Raw genomic sequence first — 19958 nt, forward strand, 5'->3', positions numbered from 1 at the left:
GTACATCATAAAATTGCACCAAAAAGCATAAACATTGTGTAATGGATATGATTTCTCCTTTCAATTCTCCTTTGCCCAGCATCAGTGTATGTACAGCTAGCACCTAGCATCCCAAATAGCTCCCAATACACAAAGGTGATTTGGGTCCTTGATGGCAGAATATCATTCCTCTTACTTTAAAAACTGTTGTCCAACTCCCCTCCTCATGTGCTCCACACCTACCTTGTCCTTCATCTACCTAGTCCTTCCTCAGCCTCTCTCAGCTCCTCCCTTAATCCTGATGTTCCTCACGCACCACACTGATTGATATCTGTAACAACTTCTAAAGGACCATCTTCATCCTCAAGTCTTGTGTTTCAGATAGGAGGAAGCAAGCAGAAGAGAAATATCATTGATCAAAGGCCAGAGACATAATTCAAACCAGGGCTGATTTCTATCCTACTTTCCTGTTTACCACTTTACAGCAATGGTAGCAGCTGTAAAGGTCTACAGTATGCACACACACACATAAAAACACACAGGAAATCCTGATGTAATTGCTATTTCCTAGAAAGAGCAATGGAAAAGGTAACTTGTCAGAGGTTGAAGTTCATGACATTCAACAGTGATGTTTCCTGTTTCCTTGTTCCAAAAACAGGCTCAAACTCTGGCAAATTATTCATGAGAAAAACATAACATTTGAAAATGTCCAGTAGCCTGAGAAAAACATTCCCTGGATATACACTTTGCTGTTGGTACCTTCATTGCTTTGCCTTAAGACCTGATGGAGGTCAGGCTGAAGCTAGCAAGTAGCAGAAGAAGGCAGGTTTGAATGTACTAGTAAGGAAAAACACAGCCCCTACCCCAGCTGGCTCAGCCTAGTTGGGCAGGGAGGTCAGCAAGAGCAGCTGCTCTGAGGAGAACTCTGTCTTATGTCCTAAAAATGCCAATCAGAAACTTGGCCAAGCAACCCTTAAAGCCATGAAAGGGCAAAGGCCTGGGTCAGCTGTAGCATTCTTCTTGCCACACGCACTGTGTTGGAAGATGGAATACGTCAAGAATACCTCTCCAAGAATCTTCTGCTCTAGTCAGTCAAACACTCAAAACAAGTGTAGGATTCAGACATCTGTGTTTGTGCATGCTTCATACCCAAGTGTCTGTGTTTTTCTCCATGGGTCCTGCACATTTTTCCCCATTAATTTGATTAGCTACCCTAAATAAAAAACAAACTCACCATGGCTTATATCTGTCTGGCCAGTTAACTTTTTGGATAATAGCATAGTGCTTATAATATAATAATTAATTATGCCTGCAATAAAGTTGCAATGTAGTCTTATGAGATGGTGGTGTTCAGGTTGGGAGGGAAAGTCAAGGATTAAGGCTCCACTCTTAGAAGTAATTGGGTTACTGTGATGAACTATCCTCATTTTCACCTTGTAGAAAATGTAGATTATTTCTGTTAGCTCAAATTTTCTAGGAAAGCTTTGCTTGCTTTTGCTTTTTTTAACCAGGAAGGTGAAGCAAAATTTCCATTGCTGCTGGTGGTGTTATACATTTGGATGCAGTTGGCCCTGCAAGGAGCATTCACACTAACCCAAGTCTCATCACTGTGAGCTGCCAACTGTTGAGCAGAACAGGATGTTCAAGCAGATGCAGTATTTGCTCAGCCCAGACTCAGCCTTGAGCATATAAATGCTCAGAGCGAGTGTCTGCAGAAGGCAGAGACAGCAAGCAAATACTGTGCTACTGTTATTTGCACTCTGATTAGAATTATGGCTCTCAAGGTCAGAAGGGTGAGTTTAGATGTTAGGTTGATAAAAAGCTCTTTTCTGTTTCTAGAGAAAGCAAGATAATGACAAAGCCAGTATCCTATGCGCCTGCCTCTGAATCCCCAGCCAAATATCTCTTTACAGTCAAGTTAAATGGGGGCTTAACTTTTCCAGGCAAGCCAAATAGCTCAGGTGTCATAATGCACTTCTATAGAAGGTAACACAGCAATACTTTTTAATTGCTCTACCACTGTACCCAAATACTAATTATGAAAATGACATTCATTTAATTAGAAAACTAAACAGGGACTCCAAAGATAAAAGAAATAAAATTTGTTAAGGCAGAGCACCTGATCACCCAAGCATAACTTGAAAATATCATCTTAATATAACCAATATAGCACTATATTCCATATGAATACATTCTTATGCAAGTGAGAAATGTGCATGACATCTACTCAATTGCTGTCTCTGAAATCCCAAATGACAACTTAAATGTCAGCACTGTTAATTATTTCTCTACAAGGTATTTCAACAGAATATTCACTTAATGTGCTTGATTCAAAAAATAAAAACTTAAATCTATGCAACATTACAAAACTTCCAATTATCTACTCTTCCATCATTAAATGTCAATATGACCAAAAACAGCTTGTACAATTGTTAGCACATTTGTGCCGTTGAAAACTAAAACTGTCAAACAATCATAAAATAATTTACATTCAGGATGAAAACAAACCAGTTTGTTTCCTGTAATCCCCTCAGACAGTACAAAGTCAAAATTATGCTTATAGAGTGTTTGGGGTTTTTTTTCTATAACTCGCCTATCTTAACCAGAATTATTTTTAATAAATTATTATGCCACTATGGCACAAAGTAGAAACTGAGGCAACTGTGGCAGGATATAAAGCTACAGATGAAATGTACAGTCTCAAGTTTAACAGTCTTTTTTTTAACTACAGACAAGATCACAGACAAGATTTGATAATAAAAAACAAGTTAACCAAGAAGTATTTTTGTCTATAGAGCTAGAAAGCATCCACATGCTGCCAAACCATAAAATATTTTTATATTTTTGTGCTTCAGTAGGAATAACTACAAAGGAAAGACTATGCCATACTGAAAGATGTTGCAGTAATGCTAAGCACTATTATGAGTTTCCAGAAAAATATTAGCAGCAGGCTTTAAACAAGTGGTTGCTCTTCTGTGTGGAAAATATCTAGCACTACACAGATAAAATTCAACAAAGATCTTTGGTCAAAACAACCTCATGCAATGCTCCAGGCTAGGGTCGGAATGGCTGGGAAGCTGTCCAGTGGAAAAGGACCTGCAGGTGCTGGTCAATGAGTGGCTGAACATGAGCAGCACAGTGCCCAGGTGGCCAAGAAGGCCAGTGGCACCCCGGCCTGTATCAGCACTGGTGTGGCCAGCAGGACCAGGGCAGTGACCGTCCCTCTCTACTAGGCACTGGTGAGGTCACACCTCGAATGCCGTGCTCAGTTCTGGGCCCCTCACTGCAAGAAGGACATGGAGGGGCTGGAGCGTGTCCAGTTGGGGAAGGGTCTGGAGCTTCCCCAACAGAGCTGGGGAAGGGTCTGGAGCACAAAGCTGGTGAGGAACAGCTGAGGGAGCTGGGTTTGCTTAGACTGGAGAAAAGGAGGATCAGGAAGGACTTTATTGCTCTCTACAACCATCTGAAAGGAGGGCGTAGCCAGGTAGGGTTCAGTCTCTTTGCCCAAATGACAAAGGACAGGAGGAAATGGCCTCTAAGTTGCACCAGGTGAAGTTTACATCCTTCATTAGGAAAAATTTCCTGACTGAAAGGCTTGTCAAGTGTTGTAACAGGATGTCCAGGGAAGTGGTGGGGTCACCATCCCTGGAGAGATGTATGAGATGTGTAGATGTGGTGCTTGGTTTAGCGATGGACTTGGCAGTGCTGGGTTAGAGATTGGATTCCATGATCTTAAAGGGTCTTTTCCAGCCTATATGATTCTACCATTATTTTTTGTCATCCTAAGAGACTGACACAGAAAGACTAATTTGTAAATGTCACAAAAACAGGCCTAATGGCAACTTTATCTCCTGTCTGCATTCTCCCAGAGCACTACCCTTAATTTTCAGGCTTCCTCTTACAGGATAAATTCTTAAAATTCTCCACTCCAAGGTTTCAGCCAACAGTGTGACATATCAATTGGTTTACCTGGCAAATCCTACAAAATCCAAACTCCTTCTGTTCTTTCCTTCAGTGATTTCATAAGCAGCTTAAGAAAAGAGTAGTTTTCAGTTTAAACTAGAAACAAAATACTTAGAAGCACTGGTCTTCATCTATGTCTGTATTATGTCAGGATTTATCAGCTCCTGCCAGTAAATTAGTTAGGCACTTTCAGAATCTTCAGGCACATTTTATGCCTGTCTCATTTTCACCAGCAGAAATCCCTCTTGCAATGGTTCTTTTTTAAATGTCATTCTTCTGTTATTGCTTATGTCTTAAGGATCTTTTTCATAGATTTTATTGTCTCTCAGTGACTCCTGCATAGTTGGTGATGGATGACTTATACTCAGCTATTCCTTTTCTTTTCTGTAAATTAAGTTGCGGTGTCCATATGCATTCAAACTAACATGCAGAATGCAATTAATAAACTTTTATAGAGCTGCTATGAATCCATCATATAAATAACACTAAAATCGTGTGGTTTCTAAAGAAATGAGTCTGTTTCTTATGAGAATTATACTGAGCTTACTGGTACAAAATGTTCAATCAAATCTGTCATCTGAGATTGCAAAGTAAGTTGTGACTATATCCTGTAAATACAATCTGTATTTAAAGTTAAATACACAAATGCACTTAGGTTTTACATGTTATTACATATTGCACTACAAACCCAACACATATTGAAGAATTCAAGTGACAAATACATAGGAAGGATAACTGGTAGGTATATAATAATTTATCACTGAAATTATATATAAATTTTGTACTCCTTTAACACCACCACTTTTATTCTGCTCTGAAAACATCCTATATTGAATTGTGAATTATTGCTTTATTATTAGAAACTCTCACCTTCTAGGTATGGAATCCAACATTTTGACTTGTTAAATTCCATCCCATTAATCATTGCCCAATCTGAGATCCCTCTGCAAGGCAGCTTCCTAGGTAATGCCTAGCTCCCCTCGTTTTTGTAAATAGATCAGTGTTGCACCTTGTCTTGTTTGACATTTGTTCACACTCCGTTGTGCACCTGCCCTGATCTACTTTCTTTTTTTCTTGCTGAAATGCATTTATAGCTTTCCATGAATTTTAATCTGAAAGCTGATTTGAAATTAGCTTTTTTTTTGGCTGGCTGGCTGTCACAATTTGTAAGGCATGTTCTTTAAAGTCAACAAATAACAGTTTTGAGTCTCATAAGACAAGCTCTAGTCAAGAGATTATATGGATGAGCAAAAGCAAATAAAAAAGGTCAGAAATTTGAAATGGGACTTTTTTAATATAGTGGGGGAGGTATTTGGATATACATAAGAGAGTTAGAAACACAACTCTAGCTAGTGGCAGTGGACTTGTCCTCCTAAAAAGCTTTGAAAATGTAGAAAAGTAATTTTAAAATTATTCTTCTGTATTTTTTTAAGTTGCCCCCCTCCCAATTCCATTTAGGCATGACAGATGGAAGTTAAATTTCTGAATAACTGATTACCACTGAGAGAGGGTAAGACAGGGAAGAAATTAAAATATATGCACTGGGAATATGGCTGAAAAGTTCATCTCAATTGTGAGCAGATGAAAAAATGGAAATTTGCTGGCAGTTGTATTAAAATTACTTTTAGTATATAATACTTAAATAAACCCAAATTTCACTATTTAAAAAAATCTCAAAAGTATATAAGAAATCATATTTGAAACATTAACTCAATTACAATATGTAAATAATGAAGAAAAGTGTATAATAAGTGTATAATAAAATAATGAAGTATTAAAAGTGTAATGAAGAAAAAATTTTCAGGGCTCAGAGTGCAGCAACTGGTCCCACAGCTTTCTCCTGTCATCCTAACTGGCTTGGCTAAAGGGAAAGCTCTTATTTTCTAGAATGAACAGGCAAACCTTATCAGGGAGTTCCTGTCACCTGTGCTAGGTGACTCTGCCTTGGCCAGGGAGTTGGTCAAAAAGATCTACAGATAGATGATCTCCTGAAGTCCATTCCAGTCCTATTAATTGTCATTCAGTGACTTTCCTGAAACTCCACATATAATTTTATTTTAGTCTCTTAGTTAAAAAAAAAATTAAAAATCATTTCTCACAGCTTGAAACAGCATTTCTGCTGACACAAAAACCATTGGCCACAGCACAGTGTGTAGGAACCCAATGGAATAGATCATTCCTTAGAACTGGTACTAAAGCTTCTGTTCATTTGGTCAATTTCAGTGAACATACTAAGAAGAACAAAGCCAAAGCTGGACATTATCGCACAGAAATAGACTAGCAGGTCCTGAAACTGCGCCGTGAAATTTCAGGACAATACACACAAAGTGAATGGTACCATCCTGGTAGAAAACCTCACTGGTGTTTCAAATTATTACTGCAAACAGCTGAAATAGCTGTGATTCCTAAAAGCATTTTGTTGTTCAGTAAGACAGACTGAAGGCCACAAGAACCAAAAGGCATCAGGCCAAGGTCGTTTGCAAAATAATCTGAAAATCGTTTGATGCCCTTTGACAAAAGCATAGCTAGTCATTGAGGGAGGAAAGGGTAATGTTCAGCCTTTTCATTATCTAGTAATAACAGAGTTTTAAGGGGAAGAAAAAAAAAAACCAAACCCAAAAAAACAAAAAACGAAGAAAACACCTTGCCTACTGATTTCTTAAATCATGCTAAAGGAAAAGTACACGTTCTTCACCCCGGGTGAAATCTTCCCGTGGCGAAATTCACTCCAGCTTCCTTCGCTTCGAAGGAGGGACGCAGGGAGTAACCACGGCATGCCCGCGCCGCTCCCCCTGCGCCCGTCAGCCCCGGTGCCCGGCCCTGCCCCGACCCAGTCCCGGCCCTGTCCCGGCCCTGCCCCGGCCGCCTTCCCGCCTCTCCCGCCGCTCTCCGCGTTGCCGCGGCGACGGGCGGGAGGTGCGGCGGGACGGCGCCGGGCCTGGCCGGGCTGCGGGGCTCGTACCGCGGCCACAGCGCAGCGGGGGCGGCAGGAGCGGAGTGGGGAGCAGGTAACGGGAGGGGAGGGGGCGGCGGGGGAAGCCCGGGGGTGGTGTCCGTGCCCCGGTGTCCTTAGGTACCCGGCCCAGCCAGGGCTGTCCCTGTGCCGGCGTCACCTCAGCTGTCGGTCTCCTATGGCTGGTCCTGTGACAGCATCATCTCTGGGGCCTGGGTCCTTTTTCAGCCGGTGCCCCTCCGGCAGTGTCGCCTCCGGTGCGGGTCCCCTGTGGAGGCAGCGTCCCTTTGGCAATGTTCCCTCAAGTGCCTTGCTCCCTGTGGAGCCAAGGCTGCAGTGCCATGTGTCATTGCCCACACGTCTCTGGGTGCTGGTACCGTGCCCTTGAGAGCCCCACTGCTCTCCCCCACCAGGAATTAGGAATTAGGGCTGTTTCATGCTCCCCGGCACCCATTATGTTCTTGCATGCAGGCGGGCATTCCCCCGCATCCTTGTGTCCTGCTGGACCCACCGAACCGGGCTGGTCTCAGCAGTAGCATTGTTCCGATCGTCCTGCCGAGGTATCTGAGGGCTGCGTGTCTCAGACTGCATCTGCAGGCGAGGCAGTGACCAGTCAGGAGGAATCCGAAACCGTCTTTGAGAGCAGTTACAGCCATGGCGGAGGTTAATCACCGTGTGCAAAAGTACAAATGTTTGATGAGCGCAGCCATGGACCTATTGGAAATTAAGATTCATGTGTTTCAGAGTGTCTTCGCAAATCATTGACATCACACAATAGGGAACGATCCAAAAGAAATTTCCGTGTGGAGACTTAGGGCTAGGTTCAAGCTCAACACCACCTCAGGTATCTCAGTGGTGCAGCAAGTGCGAGAACTGCTGTCAGCTGAGCTAACGCTCAAAGTTTTTGTCTCACCCATTCCAGCCTGTAAGTAGAGCTGCACTCCCCTGCCCTTGTTGTTTTTAATGAGAAAATTGCATAATATGAAAGGAAAGCACAGAACTTTCCAGTTTGCACTACTTGGCTTTGTAAATAAATGCATTTAAGAATCTGAATTATTTGATTTTTGGTGTTTTAACAGGTTAAAACGACAATCAGTATTATGGAGGAGGACTTAGAAGTGTTCCAGGAGCAAGCTGTGACTAAGTACGTAATGACTTACTCTCTTGGGAGTTGAATATATCATGGAATTGAATTATGTATGTTTATTAAAAATGTGAAACACACAATATTAACGATTTTGGAAGCAAACTTATTTCAGTATTTCTTCTGTTTTCCATGCAAACTGAAGAAGTTGCTGATAATTAAGACATCTTATTGCTTTGGCTAGTACTCTACTCACTATTTCTGTTAGTTATTTTAATATTTTAAATATTCATACCTGAACCAGAGGTGGGGGGAGGATGAAAGCTATGTAAGGTTTTATTAAGATGTTAAGAAACGTTATTTCAAACTTTTTTTTTTGAAAGTACTTGAAGTTGCTAGGCTACAGCAATATAAACTTACATATCACAGCTCTTAAAGCATTAAGAATCTTGAAAACAAGATTCATTGCTAAAGCCCTAGCCTCATTTTGCGCAGATAATAACTACAACTGTTCTCCCCAAGTATTAAGTGCACTTTTCATAAGAACACATAATCATGTTTTATTTCTACATAATCCAAGTTTAGTTCTTTTAATGTTAATCTAAAGAATATATTAGTATTTAGTTAATCTAAAAAATATGTTGGCAGAGACTTTCTAAAGAAATGAGAACATGAGTAAGATTTGATGTAGGACCTAATCCCATTCAGCATCTTCAAGAAACACAGAAATATAAGAAGTATTTCCCCACTTAATGACTTAAAACAGAATATTTATCCATCATAATTTTGTAAATTGAGTTACTAACTACTTTTCGAATAAACCAGTTTATTCTGCCATTGTTACCAATAAAAAACACAATGTGAGATGACACATATTAAGTGTAAAAGTATTTCTTAAAATAAAAGAGGCATGATCTATCATACCTTACTCTGGCCCAAGAAAGTTTTTAATGGGATTTAAAAGTGTGCCTTGAGGGAATTCTTTTTTCATTTCATAGTTACATGATTTGTAAACGTTGCCATATAAAATCTTGAATTAGAAAACCCCAAAGGTATTGCTATTCTTTGGGTACAAGTCAGAAGCCTATTTCAAAAATTCAAGATTCTCCCTTGCCTTTATTTTAATCAATATATGAAATTTCAGGCTATTTGCAGATGCATCTAGAAGAATTTGTCCCATCATAAACCATAATTCTTGCTGGCTAGTTAGTTCCATTAACTATACAAAGATTCTGGGAGAGTAGTTTAGGATACATCTTCACTGAAAGGAAACAATTTCAGTCTATGCTCACAGTATTCCAGGGGTAATACTGTGCCTTTACAACTTGGGAAAATGGCTGAGTAATGGTGGTGAAAATTATGACAATTACATTCCAGCTGCAAGGACTCATAAAGCACAAATTGTCTATCCATAGATGTGTATGATTCGGTGTGGCCGACAGTTGTAGTTCTTATAATGGAACTTTAGGGTAGAAGACTCTATCACAACTGGTTTGTATATTTCCTATTTTTAGAGCAAGGTTTGCAATAATTAAATTAATTAATACTGACTGTAGAAGCTGTGGTAAATATCCAAACCTAATGAATATACTATGTAAGATTGAATAAGTTTTACTTTTGTTTGCATAAATACAGCCATACTTATTTTCCTGTTTGTGAGCAGATGTAAATAATATGGGAAGAAAGTATAAATTCAAGACAGACAGTATGAACCAAACATTTCTTAAATCATCTCTTTTTAAGTAACAACTATTCTAGAGTGTATGGACAATACCATTCCTTCTACCATTCATTTTTCTGTCTGTTAGGAAACAATCAGAAAAATGCAGACCTGTGCAGAACTCCAAAGCAAAAGATGGATAAGTAGAGCTAGAAAGGTCTAACCAGTTCAGAAATCATTTGTGATAAAGAAAAAGGCCTGGAGTTGGTAAAACTTTTTATCTGGATTTTTGCCTAAATCTGGAGACATTTTGTTTTACATGAAGATAAATAGTTATTAATGATGGTAGAATATGACTCATCTCTATTTTCGCTTATATGGAGACAGAATAAAAGAAGACTAAGAGCTTGCCTACACCACTTTAAAATGAGATAACTTTAAGTGTTTTGAGCTGTTTCAAAGTAAATGAACAAAAAAAAAAAAGTATCTGCCACTTGCTGAAGTACAAGTCATTACCTCCCTGTATGGCAAATCCATTCGATGTATGCATTCAGCAAACTGGGAATGCTGAATCCACATGGGTAAAAAAACCCATGCATACTTCTTTGCTTATGAGAAAATTTGTTCTTTGTGTGTTTGCTTACACACGTCTTACTAAACAAAAGAAACCATTGCATTCCACATCCAGTGATCAAAATAAATTCTCATGACTGTGGTGCCAAATAATTGGCCATATTCTGAGGGAGCTAATGAGCACTCTTTTCAAAACACTAGTGGACAAAAGCAATAGTTACTGCAGCAAGTAGCACCTCTCTCCTAGCAGGTGGGGATGACTGCAGATCTGTCTTCAGTACCAGAGCCTTGATACAGAGTAGTTTTGGTAGTAGAACAGCAGCGGTGATCTACAACTTCACATACAAATTTCCTTTTGCAGCTGCAAGTGTGCTTAGAGGATCCAGGTAAGGAATTAGAGAAAGTGAAGATAGACAGAGAAGCTCTTTCAGAAGGGGTTTTTCTTTCAACAGCTCCCTTTTAAATAATGATGGCTCTAGGTTCAAGAAGCATGCAAGAACTGTTAAGAGAAATTTTTAGTAGCAACTAATGCAGAATTTGCCATGTGCAGGAAGATCTGAAAGAGGCAGGTGAAATTTAAGAGTGAAAGGTGTCAGCCATGGTGAATCTGAAAGGGTAATCTGATGATCTAGGCTATAAGTTGCATTCTTACTTGCGTAACAATATTTAGATTATCCATGTGACGCACAATAAAGCAAGCACCTGTTTCTGAAGGCTAAAATAGTACAGCTGAGTCATTGCTAGTGGTTTCTCCAAAGTGTTGCCATGTGACATTAGAGGAGACTGGAAGTGCACAGATCTTTACAGCAGTATCAAGGAAAATGTAGTCCTGATGTAGCAGGAAGACCTGATAAAGCAGTATCGCTTTATCTTCTGTTTTCAAAATCCCATTTTATATTCCACCCAGAGGCAAAGTTTACCCATCATTAATGCTACTTTTGAGATGGGTTCCAGGCACTTAGGAGAGGGGTGGTTTTGTTTTGAGCTATATACATCCCTTGCTTGCACTTTGGTTATTGTCGTCCTATGATTTGTATTAAATTTCAAAACAGTATTACCAACAGTTTTAACATTAAAAAGTCATTAAGATTTATGTGTGCATTTAAAGAGCCCTTCCAAGCTTAACATGGATATCATTACAGTTTCAAGGATTTGTAGATGTAAAAGAAGTTTTAAAGAATTTAACTTCAAAAAATCATGCAAAGTTTTAATTATGATGTTGTAAATCTAACAAATTCACTCAAATTTCCTGTAATAATCATCAAAACAAGAGATGTGCACAGTTTAAGCACCAAATAAAATATTTGTGATATCCACATTAAGGAGCTGTATTTTTAGTTTAGTGCAGTCAAAAGTTGAGCATGCAGGCAAAGTCAAGATTGATGAGGTGAGGTTCCACCTATATTTGAGGGCATCATTTAACTTTCCCATTTCTTTCTTTCTGTTGTTGAAAAGTGGTTAGTTTGGTCACAATTAAAACAGAATTATAGCAATGTAAATAAAAAAAAAATTCTCCCTTATTCTTTATTTGAAAACATAAATCTCTTCATGTTTTTAGAGTTTCTCCATGTGAAGCTGAACTTCAGGAATTAGTGCATCAAATTGACATCATGGTAAACAGAAAGCAAGTAGAATGGGAAAGAAAGATGAGAGCTTTGGAAGCAAAGATGGATATCCAGGATCAAGAATTAGCAAGTGCCCAAAGCAAACTGGATCAAAAAGGTCAAGAGGTATTTAAGAATATCACATTCTATAAAGAAAGTATTTATTCTTGTAGTTTCTTATTAGCATGCTTTAAATTCTCCATAAGACCATTTGTTCTATCATGTAAAAATACCAAACACCCCTTAAAGGTCACTAATTATCCTTAGTGTTTTGTTTTAAAGTGTGCTTCTGTTCTGAAAAGTGATTGTAAAAATGTCATTGAAAATCTCATATTTCTTCTATTTCCCTAAAGTCTACATCAAATATGCTCGGGTTAGCTGTAAAAAGATAGTTCGATGTTTTTTCTAAATGCCAACACTTCTCATTTCATCAGAAAATTTAAATGGAAGAATGCAGTTCAAAAAGGTTCCCAAAATCATGTCTTTGTTACTCCTGTTTATTCCTGATTTTTAACATTTTACATTATATTACTGTCTTTGTATGATAATTAACTCATTGTGAAGACTTGAAACGTATTACTACTTCGACTTTCGTATGAAACTTAAAGCCCCAGTGTACCTGATGTTGTCTGTATTTCACAGTCTTCTCTTCTGAATAGTTATTCAGAAGCCTCCTTGAATAATTATTTCAGAAGAAATCCTTGCATAGCATTCAGTTCTAGTTCAAGCCAGCTGAATTTTGCACGAGGGCATCCTTGTGTGAGCTAGGTGACTAAATTGCCTGTGGGAGTTTTGAAAATGGAGTGACTCTCCCTAATGAGCAATTAGGAACTTGCCCTTAGTCCCTGCAGTCACAGGAACCAAAAGAAGAATTCAAGTAGCCCACCCTGAAAGCATCAATTTATTTGCTGTAGAGAGAAATTACCTGAAATACTTAAGCATATTCTACCAAGCTTCCAAGTGCCCCTCCAGAAAAGCACAGGTGCTATGTATGCTCTCTGTCGCATTTCTCAGGTCTCTGTGAAACTCAGTAAAAATTTATGATATTGCAAATGGCACTGCCCTTAGGGAGCTGAAATGAGTCCACAGTGTCTTCTGGTAATTTGTACATAAATACTGGGAGGTAATTTGTATCATTTTATAAGCCATGCAAGGAAAATTTTCACAACGGGGAACAGCGTTGTTGGATTAAAAAAGCTTTCAGGAATGGTCTTTCCTGACAGACTTGTACAATATTATGACTAAATCATAACATCAGCATGTAATGATATTTTTTTACTATAAAATCCCTAATTTGATGTTTACACAATCTAGGTCTGTGGTATGCAGTTCTATTATCAAGCTACTGGTTTAATACTTATTTTTAATACCACTTCTTAAAGCAGTGATCTTCTTTCAAAGTTTCAAATTACTTTTCCAAAAATTACATCTTTTGAAAAATGTCAGAAAAGGTACATTTGAATGCTTATTTTAACTTTAGGTGGGACTACTTCAACGAGAATTGGAAAACTTACAGAAAACTAAAAATGAAATGGCTCAGAGTTATGAAACTCAGCTTCAAGCACTGAAATCTCAAGTAAGAGAAATGTCAGTTTCATTATTTTGTGATTGCAGTATAAAAAACTTACACATGCTACATTGTATAGATGTGCCATCATGGATTTGGGAAAGATGAATCGTGTCATACAAATGATGATGACTACAGCTTCCTACCAGGCTCCATTATAATTTATGTACTGTTGTGTCTAAACTCTTTGGATGGTTTTTGATGTGGATGTGACATCTATTATGAATACAGATGCTTGATTTCCTAACTTCAGACTAATAAACTAAAGCCTTGGTGAATGAATAAAATAGGTAATTGGATTAATGCTAATGTGAGTCTGATGCACGTTAGGGATTTTAAGATTTATACTGTGCTTATCATGTCTTTGCTATATCTTTTTCTGGTTTTAGTTTCCCTGATTTACTTAACTGTTGAAGTGGCCTGATAGCTTTCCATAAGGTATAGATTTCCTTTGTATCAAAGCTGGAGTAACTCACATTAGTGATGTTGGGAATTTGTTCTGGCTTTATTTATTTCAGAGTGTTCATGCAGCCCAGAAAGCCAGTTGTGTCCTGGGCTGCATAAAAAGAAATGTGGCCAACAGATGGAGGGAGGTTGTTCTCCCCCTTTTCTGCTCTGGTGAGACCCCACCTGCTGTGCTGTGTCCAGCTCTGGGGTCCCCAGTACGAGAAAGATTTGGACCTGTTGGAGCAAGAGGAGGCCATGAAGAAGATCAGAGGGGTCTGGAACATCTCTCTGGTGAAGACAGGCCAAGAGAAAGGACAAGGGTTTTAAACTGAATGAGTGCAGATTTAGACTATACCTGAGGGACAATTTATTATTTTTTTTCAGTGAGTGTGATGAGACATTGGAACAGGTTGCCCAGAGGAGTTGTGGATACCCCATTCTTGGAAGTGTTCCAGGCCAGACTAGATGGGGCTTAGAGCAAGCTGGTCTAATGCAAGGTGTCCCTGTTTATGGCAGGAGAGTTGGACTAGATGATCTTTTAAAGGTCCCTTTCAACCCAAAGCATTCTATGGTTTTATGAGGCAGTTTGGCTGTATTTGCTCTGCACCTGTCTTTTTGTTTTTTCAGTATTTTCTACTTCAATCATGAATATAAATTTGTAGGAAACTTGAGTTGATTCTGCTTCTCAGATTTTAACATCTAAGGTACACAACTCTGCATTGTTTTTCCTGCCACTTTTCTGTTCCCTTCAATGGATTCTTTTACCAGAGATGTAGTGTTATAATTCAGAATTTCCAGTCACCATACTTATATAGTGATGTCAGATTGCATAAATTGAGTATCATTATTTTAATTTAGAAGTGATGGTACACCTGAGTCCATCAAATTAATAAATTTATTGCTTATTTTTAATGTTATGTTGTATTTAATTTATCTTTTCTTTTACAATTGAAAACTGATTTGGAAAACAGTTCTGTAAATAGGCAGTGAATGCTTTGGCTGTTTTGTAATTAGCACTTCTAATCATTTGGGAAAGTAGCTAGAAATAAAAGCTGGTTTATAATTTACACAAATTACAGAAAAGCATCATCTTAGCATGATTGTTGAGAAGATAAACATCACACAATGAAGAGAAGTGTGACATTTTATGCATAAGAAATAAGGTATCTTTTAGCAGTGCAGAACTATTCTGAAATATATAGTAAAGCTCTTTTTTCTATATAACATTTGTTGCAAAATTTTTCACTTCTTAATTTTTTTTTATCCCATGTTAAAAATGCTTGGGTTTATGTTACATGTTGTTGCTAATATCTTCACTGAAATTGAAAGTCCAGGCAATTTTTCATAAATACTTTATTTTGGAGTGTTTCATTACCCTACAAGTCCTTTCTGTGGACAAGTACAACCTATTTTCTCCTTTATTTTTTTAAGGAGCCTGACATTTTCTAACCTACAATCTTTTCTCTTTAAATCTGCTTATATTTCTTCCTCAAACTATCCTTTTTAGTTACCACTCAGATCACTTAAACTTTCTTTGGGTTTCTTGATTGCTTCTTCTTCTATCATTATGCAAGATAAACTTGATAGAACTTTGGATTTCTAGCTCTTAAGAACATAGGTCACTTTCCCAATCCATGTCTCCAAACATTTCATTCTCTCAGTCATCCTATTCCTCTTTCTAAAGGTTCCAGCCCTGATGGAATGCTGTTTGCATTTTATTTTCCAGTCCCTATTCCTCTCCTTTGACCAAACCATATTTCTTCATGGAATATCCACCTCATTCACCCCGACTGAAAAAGAAAACTGTAAAATACCTGTGTTAAGGGTCCTCCTTGATTCTTCATGTGATAAACAGAAGTCTGCCTGTCAGAACAATTCCTGGCACTTATGCTAGACAATAGCACTGTCCCACTCTGCTCCTCTAGCTTTTACCACATTTCCTTACGGAGTTTCTTTCCTGAATTACAGTGCTTCATTTTCTGCAATGGAATGGCTTTAATGTTCCCAGTTCTGAGCTACACAAACTCATATGTAAAATATAACTCATATCTAAAATATAGACCTTCTAAGACAATATTAATCTTTGCCTTATCTCCTTTGATTCCCTTCTTTCTTATTCTCACTTGGAAGTTATACCACCTTCTAAACTGTAGAATCTTAAGAGCTACAATTTAGTTTTGCACAAGTTGTGTGCTACTATTTACCAATAGCATTGTATCTTTCTGTACAGATGTATTCTTAAAATCCCACCCAAGATTTCTTCCTTCCTAATCGTGATAAAAATAGTAAGGATGACTTTTTCTAGCTGTCAGAATGCTAGACTATTCAGAACAAATTCTGTTTAATGAGCAGTATTCCCCCTGAATTGATTGTGTGCCTGTTGAATGCAGTAAAACCTATATTTTTCTTGTATTAGGGAAATAATTCCTAGTATGTAACCTGAAACTCCTAGGCTACACTGTTGTATTTATTCAAATATGCAGCATTTTGTCATAACCAAATAGCAAACATTTCTGAGGTTCATCTGCATGACTTTGATCCTTCTTTTTCTTTTTTTTTATATTAATGCCTAGTAAATATTCTGACTTTGAATGTGATGGAAATCTCTCAGCAAAAGAACAAGGATCCTTTCTTACTCTAAGAACTTTGCAACTGATTTCCTCACTTAGACATGTATAACCTACGTCTGAGCTATCCCAGGCTCCCTTTAGAATCAGCAGAAAGAAATGGACACCCCCAGAATACTATTTGTGTCAGTGTGTGACAAGAATTTAAGATAGCTGAAATGACTAAGCATTTATAAGCAGATTTTTCTGATGCAGAGTATCTCAGGCTTGTATGTCTAACTTTCAGAAAACTAAACTAAGACGGATTCTACCCCAGAACTCACTAAAATGCCTCTTTTTTTTTTTTTTTTTTAACATGCACAACATGCAAACAGAACAACTTGGGCCTTTTAAAGCAAATATCTGGCCTTAAATGAAAGGATTTTTGTCTTTCAGTCTGGTTTCCAGTCATCATAACATCCAGACAATAATTTGCCTTAAATATCCTATTGTCATTAAATATCTAAGATTCAAACTAAATATTCTCATTTTGGCCACTCTGTTCCATTTTGTACTGATTTACCAAACTGTTGGATACTATATTTCCTAGCCTTTTTAGCATAAGCATTCCAACACCTGTCTTATCTGAATTGAATCTTCCCAGGCAGTTCACGTATGCCATAATATATTCAAGAGCAAAACTCTTATTTGAAAAAGGATATCTTTCTTCCAAGGTCAATGAGTTCCATGTTGTTTGAGCCTGGGTACTCTGACTCATTTTAAATATTTTATCTTAACTCTGTTCTCTGACAAAGTCAATTTCAAATATAGGCAGCTTCACTGCAGGACTTTTGATTTGGGTTTAAAGGTGATAACTCAGCTCTGTTATGCCCATGTTACAGAATTGCTATTGAGACATTCCAAGTTGGTGAAATCTGTGCCTGGGCCTCTTCATATCATGAAACTTTCTAGTCCAGGACAATCTGTCTTCTCATCATCTTTTCAATTAGTTTTTGCATTCTCATACTATGATTCTCAAGTTCATCTCAAATGTGTCTAGGAAGTTTCCAGTTTATTTTTTAATTTGTTGCTGTTCTGTATCTTTTTCTAGACTTCTTTTGGCCATGTTTGTTATCTGAACAGACCTCAATTGCTCATTCAGTGTTGACTTAAAAGGATTCTATTCCATTTCTAAAGAGTAGTTCACTTTGAGCTGTTAACAAATATATGATATGTTATGGATTTTGTTTGGGTATAGAAAGAATTTTATGTGAGAGTCAGGTTTTCTTAAAGTCATATATATTTAAATGTAAAGGAACTAAGCAACAAGAGATATGATCAGTATTTATTGGAAGCTTCTTTTGCTTCTTTTCTGCATAATATTCTACCCCAAGTTCTTACACTCAACTTTCCACAGGACGGTATTTTTAGTGTTTCCTTTATGAATGTCCTTGGGTTTGCATATTTTTTCAAAACCAAATGTACATATTCCTAGCAAACATTATTGCTTTTCTGTATCAAATCTGTAAACAGGCACTAGACAGACCCATTTTTTTGTGCAGTGTAGTGAACTGACGTGAAAACTGGCTGTTTTTCTGGAGAGGCTGGTCCTTCTCTTTTCTTCTGTGCCTCTGACTCCTAAGCCAGGTGACATCAGTAGGCAGTGTCTGTTGTGTATTTAGTGAGGCCCACACCGTGGTACCAGAAGAGTGCAATCATCACACACATAACATTTCAACAATTTTCATCAGGAGAAAGAAACACTTTCTTTCTTTTCTGAAAGCAGATTTAGAGTACATTAATGATAATCTTTCATTCTGTCTAGTGAAGCACCCTTTAAATTGTCAACACAAGATGGCAGTAAACAAGTGTAGAACAATCCGTATGAACACTGTAGAGAAAATGACTCTGTGGGTAGCAATGCCACGGAGAGCTGCAGCAGAATTAAGTAGCTGTCAAATGAGCCCATTTCAACAGTTAGTTAACATTTATATGAGAGCTTAGTCTTGTTCATCTGTGATAACTTTACTAATTGATTTTTACTTTATTAATGGATTTTGTTACATTGATTAAACATTTAGAATGCTAAAGCTGCCGTTGGTGATTCTAGTCTAAAGAAAACTTTGGTCATGTGGTCCTCCTTGATAGATTCTGCATGTTCAGCTCTCCTTTTGTTTTTAGTTTTCAAAGTTGATACATAGGTATGAAAAGCTACAGTCACATCAGTTAAAACAAAAAAAGCTTGAAAGTAGAGAAGAATGTGAGGAAGACCTGGAGACATCATCTAACCCAAGGAATTTATATGTGAAACTTGAGGTAAGAACAGTTGACATTGTATTTTAAATTTAATATGCTTCAAGAACTAATCTTTGATTTAAAATCATATGCTTTATTTTTCTCATAGTTCTACAAAAATTATATAATTGTCTTGCTTTGGCAAGAATGGTTCTTTGTTTTAATATTATTTAATAGCAAAATTTTTGTTCATGTAACTATAAATAAGTTTTACTTTTTTTCCTGATGAATAGATGTGTACTATATAACACAATCTCTTGAGGCATGAGAGCTTGTGCATATGCAGGATACTGTCACATAATACCTATCATTAATTCAAGTTTTATAGACCTCAGGACAACCTTGAGCACATTGGACTACATAGAAAAAAAGGATTTAGGATTGGAAAACTTGCTTGTTAAACCTATATCATGTCAGCACCCGTATGCCTGAAGCAATCCATGACCTTGACCTCAGTGCCTCATTTCCCTAGGCAATGTATGAGGAAGGATTAGGCACTTCAAAATACACCCTGCAGAATCCAGCATACTGGCTGGGGGACTAGATAATAGATGATGAGGACAGGATTCACTCATGCTCCCTATCCGTTTGGACACAGGCTGGATTTTAGTGGACTTATTCTTGAATACAGGAAGACACTGATTTTTTGTTCATAATTCTCAGACTTCTCAGGTTACTTTATGATCTGTGGAATAATCGAATAATCAGGTATAATAATTGGAATAATAATTGGAATAATAATAATAATAATAATAATAATAATAATAATAATAATAATAATAATAATAATAATAATAATAATAATAATTGGACCAACAGGAAAGTTAGGCAAGATAGAGAGCTTGTAGAGAGTGTGCCCACAAGTGGTGTCTTCTCTCCAAATACTCCTCTGGTGGCATTCAGTGGGGCAGAAACTGATACCCGGTATTATTTCTTCCAACTGAGCAGTATCATCTCTAGGTATGCTAATTTTTGCTGCTTCTTTTTTATCTGATAAATTTCCTGATATCCTGAGCTAAATAAAACAACTTCAAAAGGAAGAATCTTGGAGCCTGTTGAAAAATAACATTTGTCTGTTATGTGGAAAACTTATATGGGAAGATTAGACTTCAGGTTCTGTCTTGAAAGGTTTTTACACTGAGTCCTCCACTTATGGGAAGAACAGTCTAAGCAGTAATCTGATGAAGCATAGGATGATCACAAAATCCATGTTTTCTCTGTCCATCCTTTGTGAAGAGCATAATAAAGAAGTGTGTGCTCCACATGCTTACTGGGCTGGGTGCTGTA

The 19958-nt window shown here is 37.6% G+C and overlaps 1 protein-coding gene across 6 annotated transcripts in view; it reads left to right on the top strand.

The window, feature by feature from the left end:
* Window positions 1–6791: 6791 nt before the first annotated feature.
* Window positions 6792–19958, top strand: part of DEUP1 (deuterosome assembly protein 1) — a 41865-nt gene continuing 28698 nt past the window's right edge. For 4 of the 6 annotated variants that reach the window (XM_038158458.1, XM_038158479.1, XM_038158468.1 and 1 more), the window contains exons 1-4: window positions 6792–6950; window positions 7975–8039; window positions 11771–11942; window positions 13297–13392. In XM_038158458.1, coding sequence (XP_038014386.1) covers window positions 7996–8039; window positions 11771–11942; window positions 13297–13392 — 312 coding nt within the window. In that variant the 5' untranslated portion in view covers window positions 6792–6950; window positions 7975–7995. Of the gene's footprint in view, window positions 6951–7974; window positions 8040–11770; window positions 11943–13296; window positions 13404–19958 lie in introns of those variants that run through there. The other 2 variants (XM_038158483.1, XM_038158493.1) reach the window with 2 other exon arrangements.

This window comes from Motacilla alba, chromosome 1, assembly GCF_015832195.1.
Source record: "Motacilla alba alba isolate MOTALB_02 chromosome 1, Motacilla_alba_V1.0_pri, whole genome shotgun sequence".
Taxonomy (NCBI): domain Eukaryota; kingdom Metazoa; phylum Chordata; class Aves; order Passeriformes; family Motacillidae; genus Motacilla; species Motacilla alba.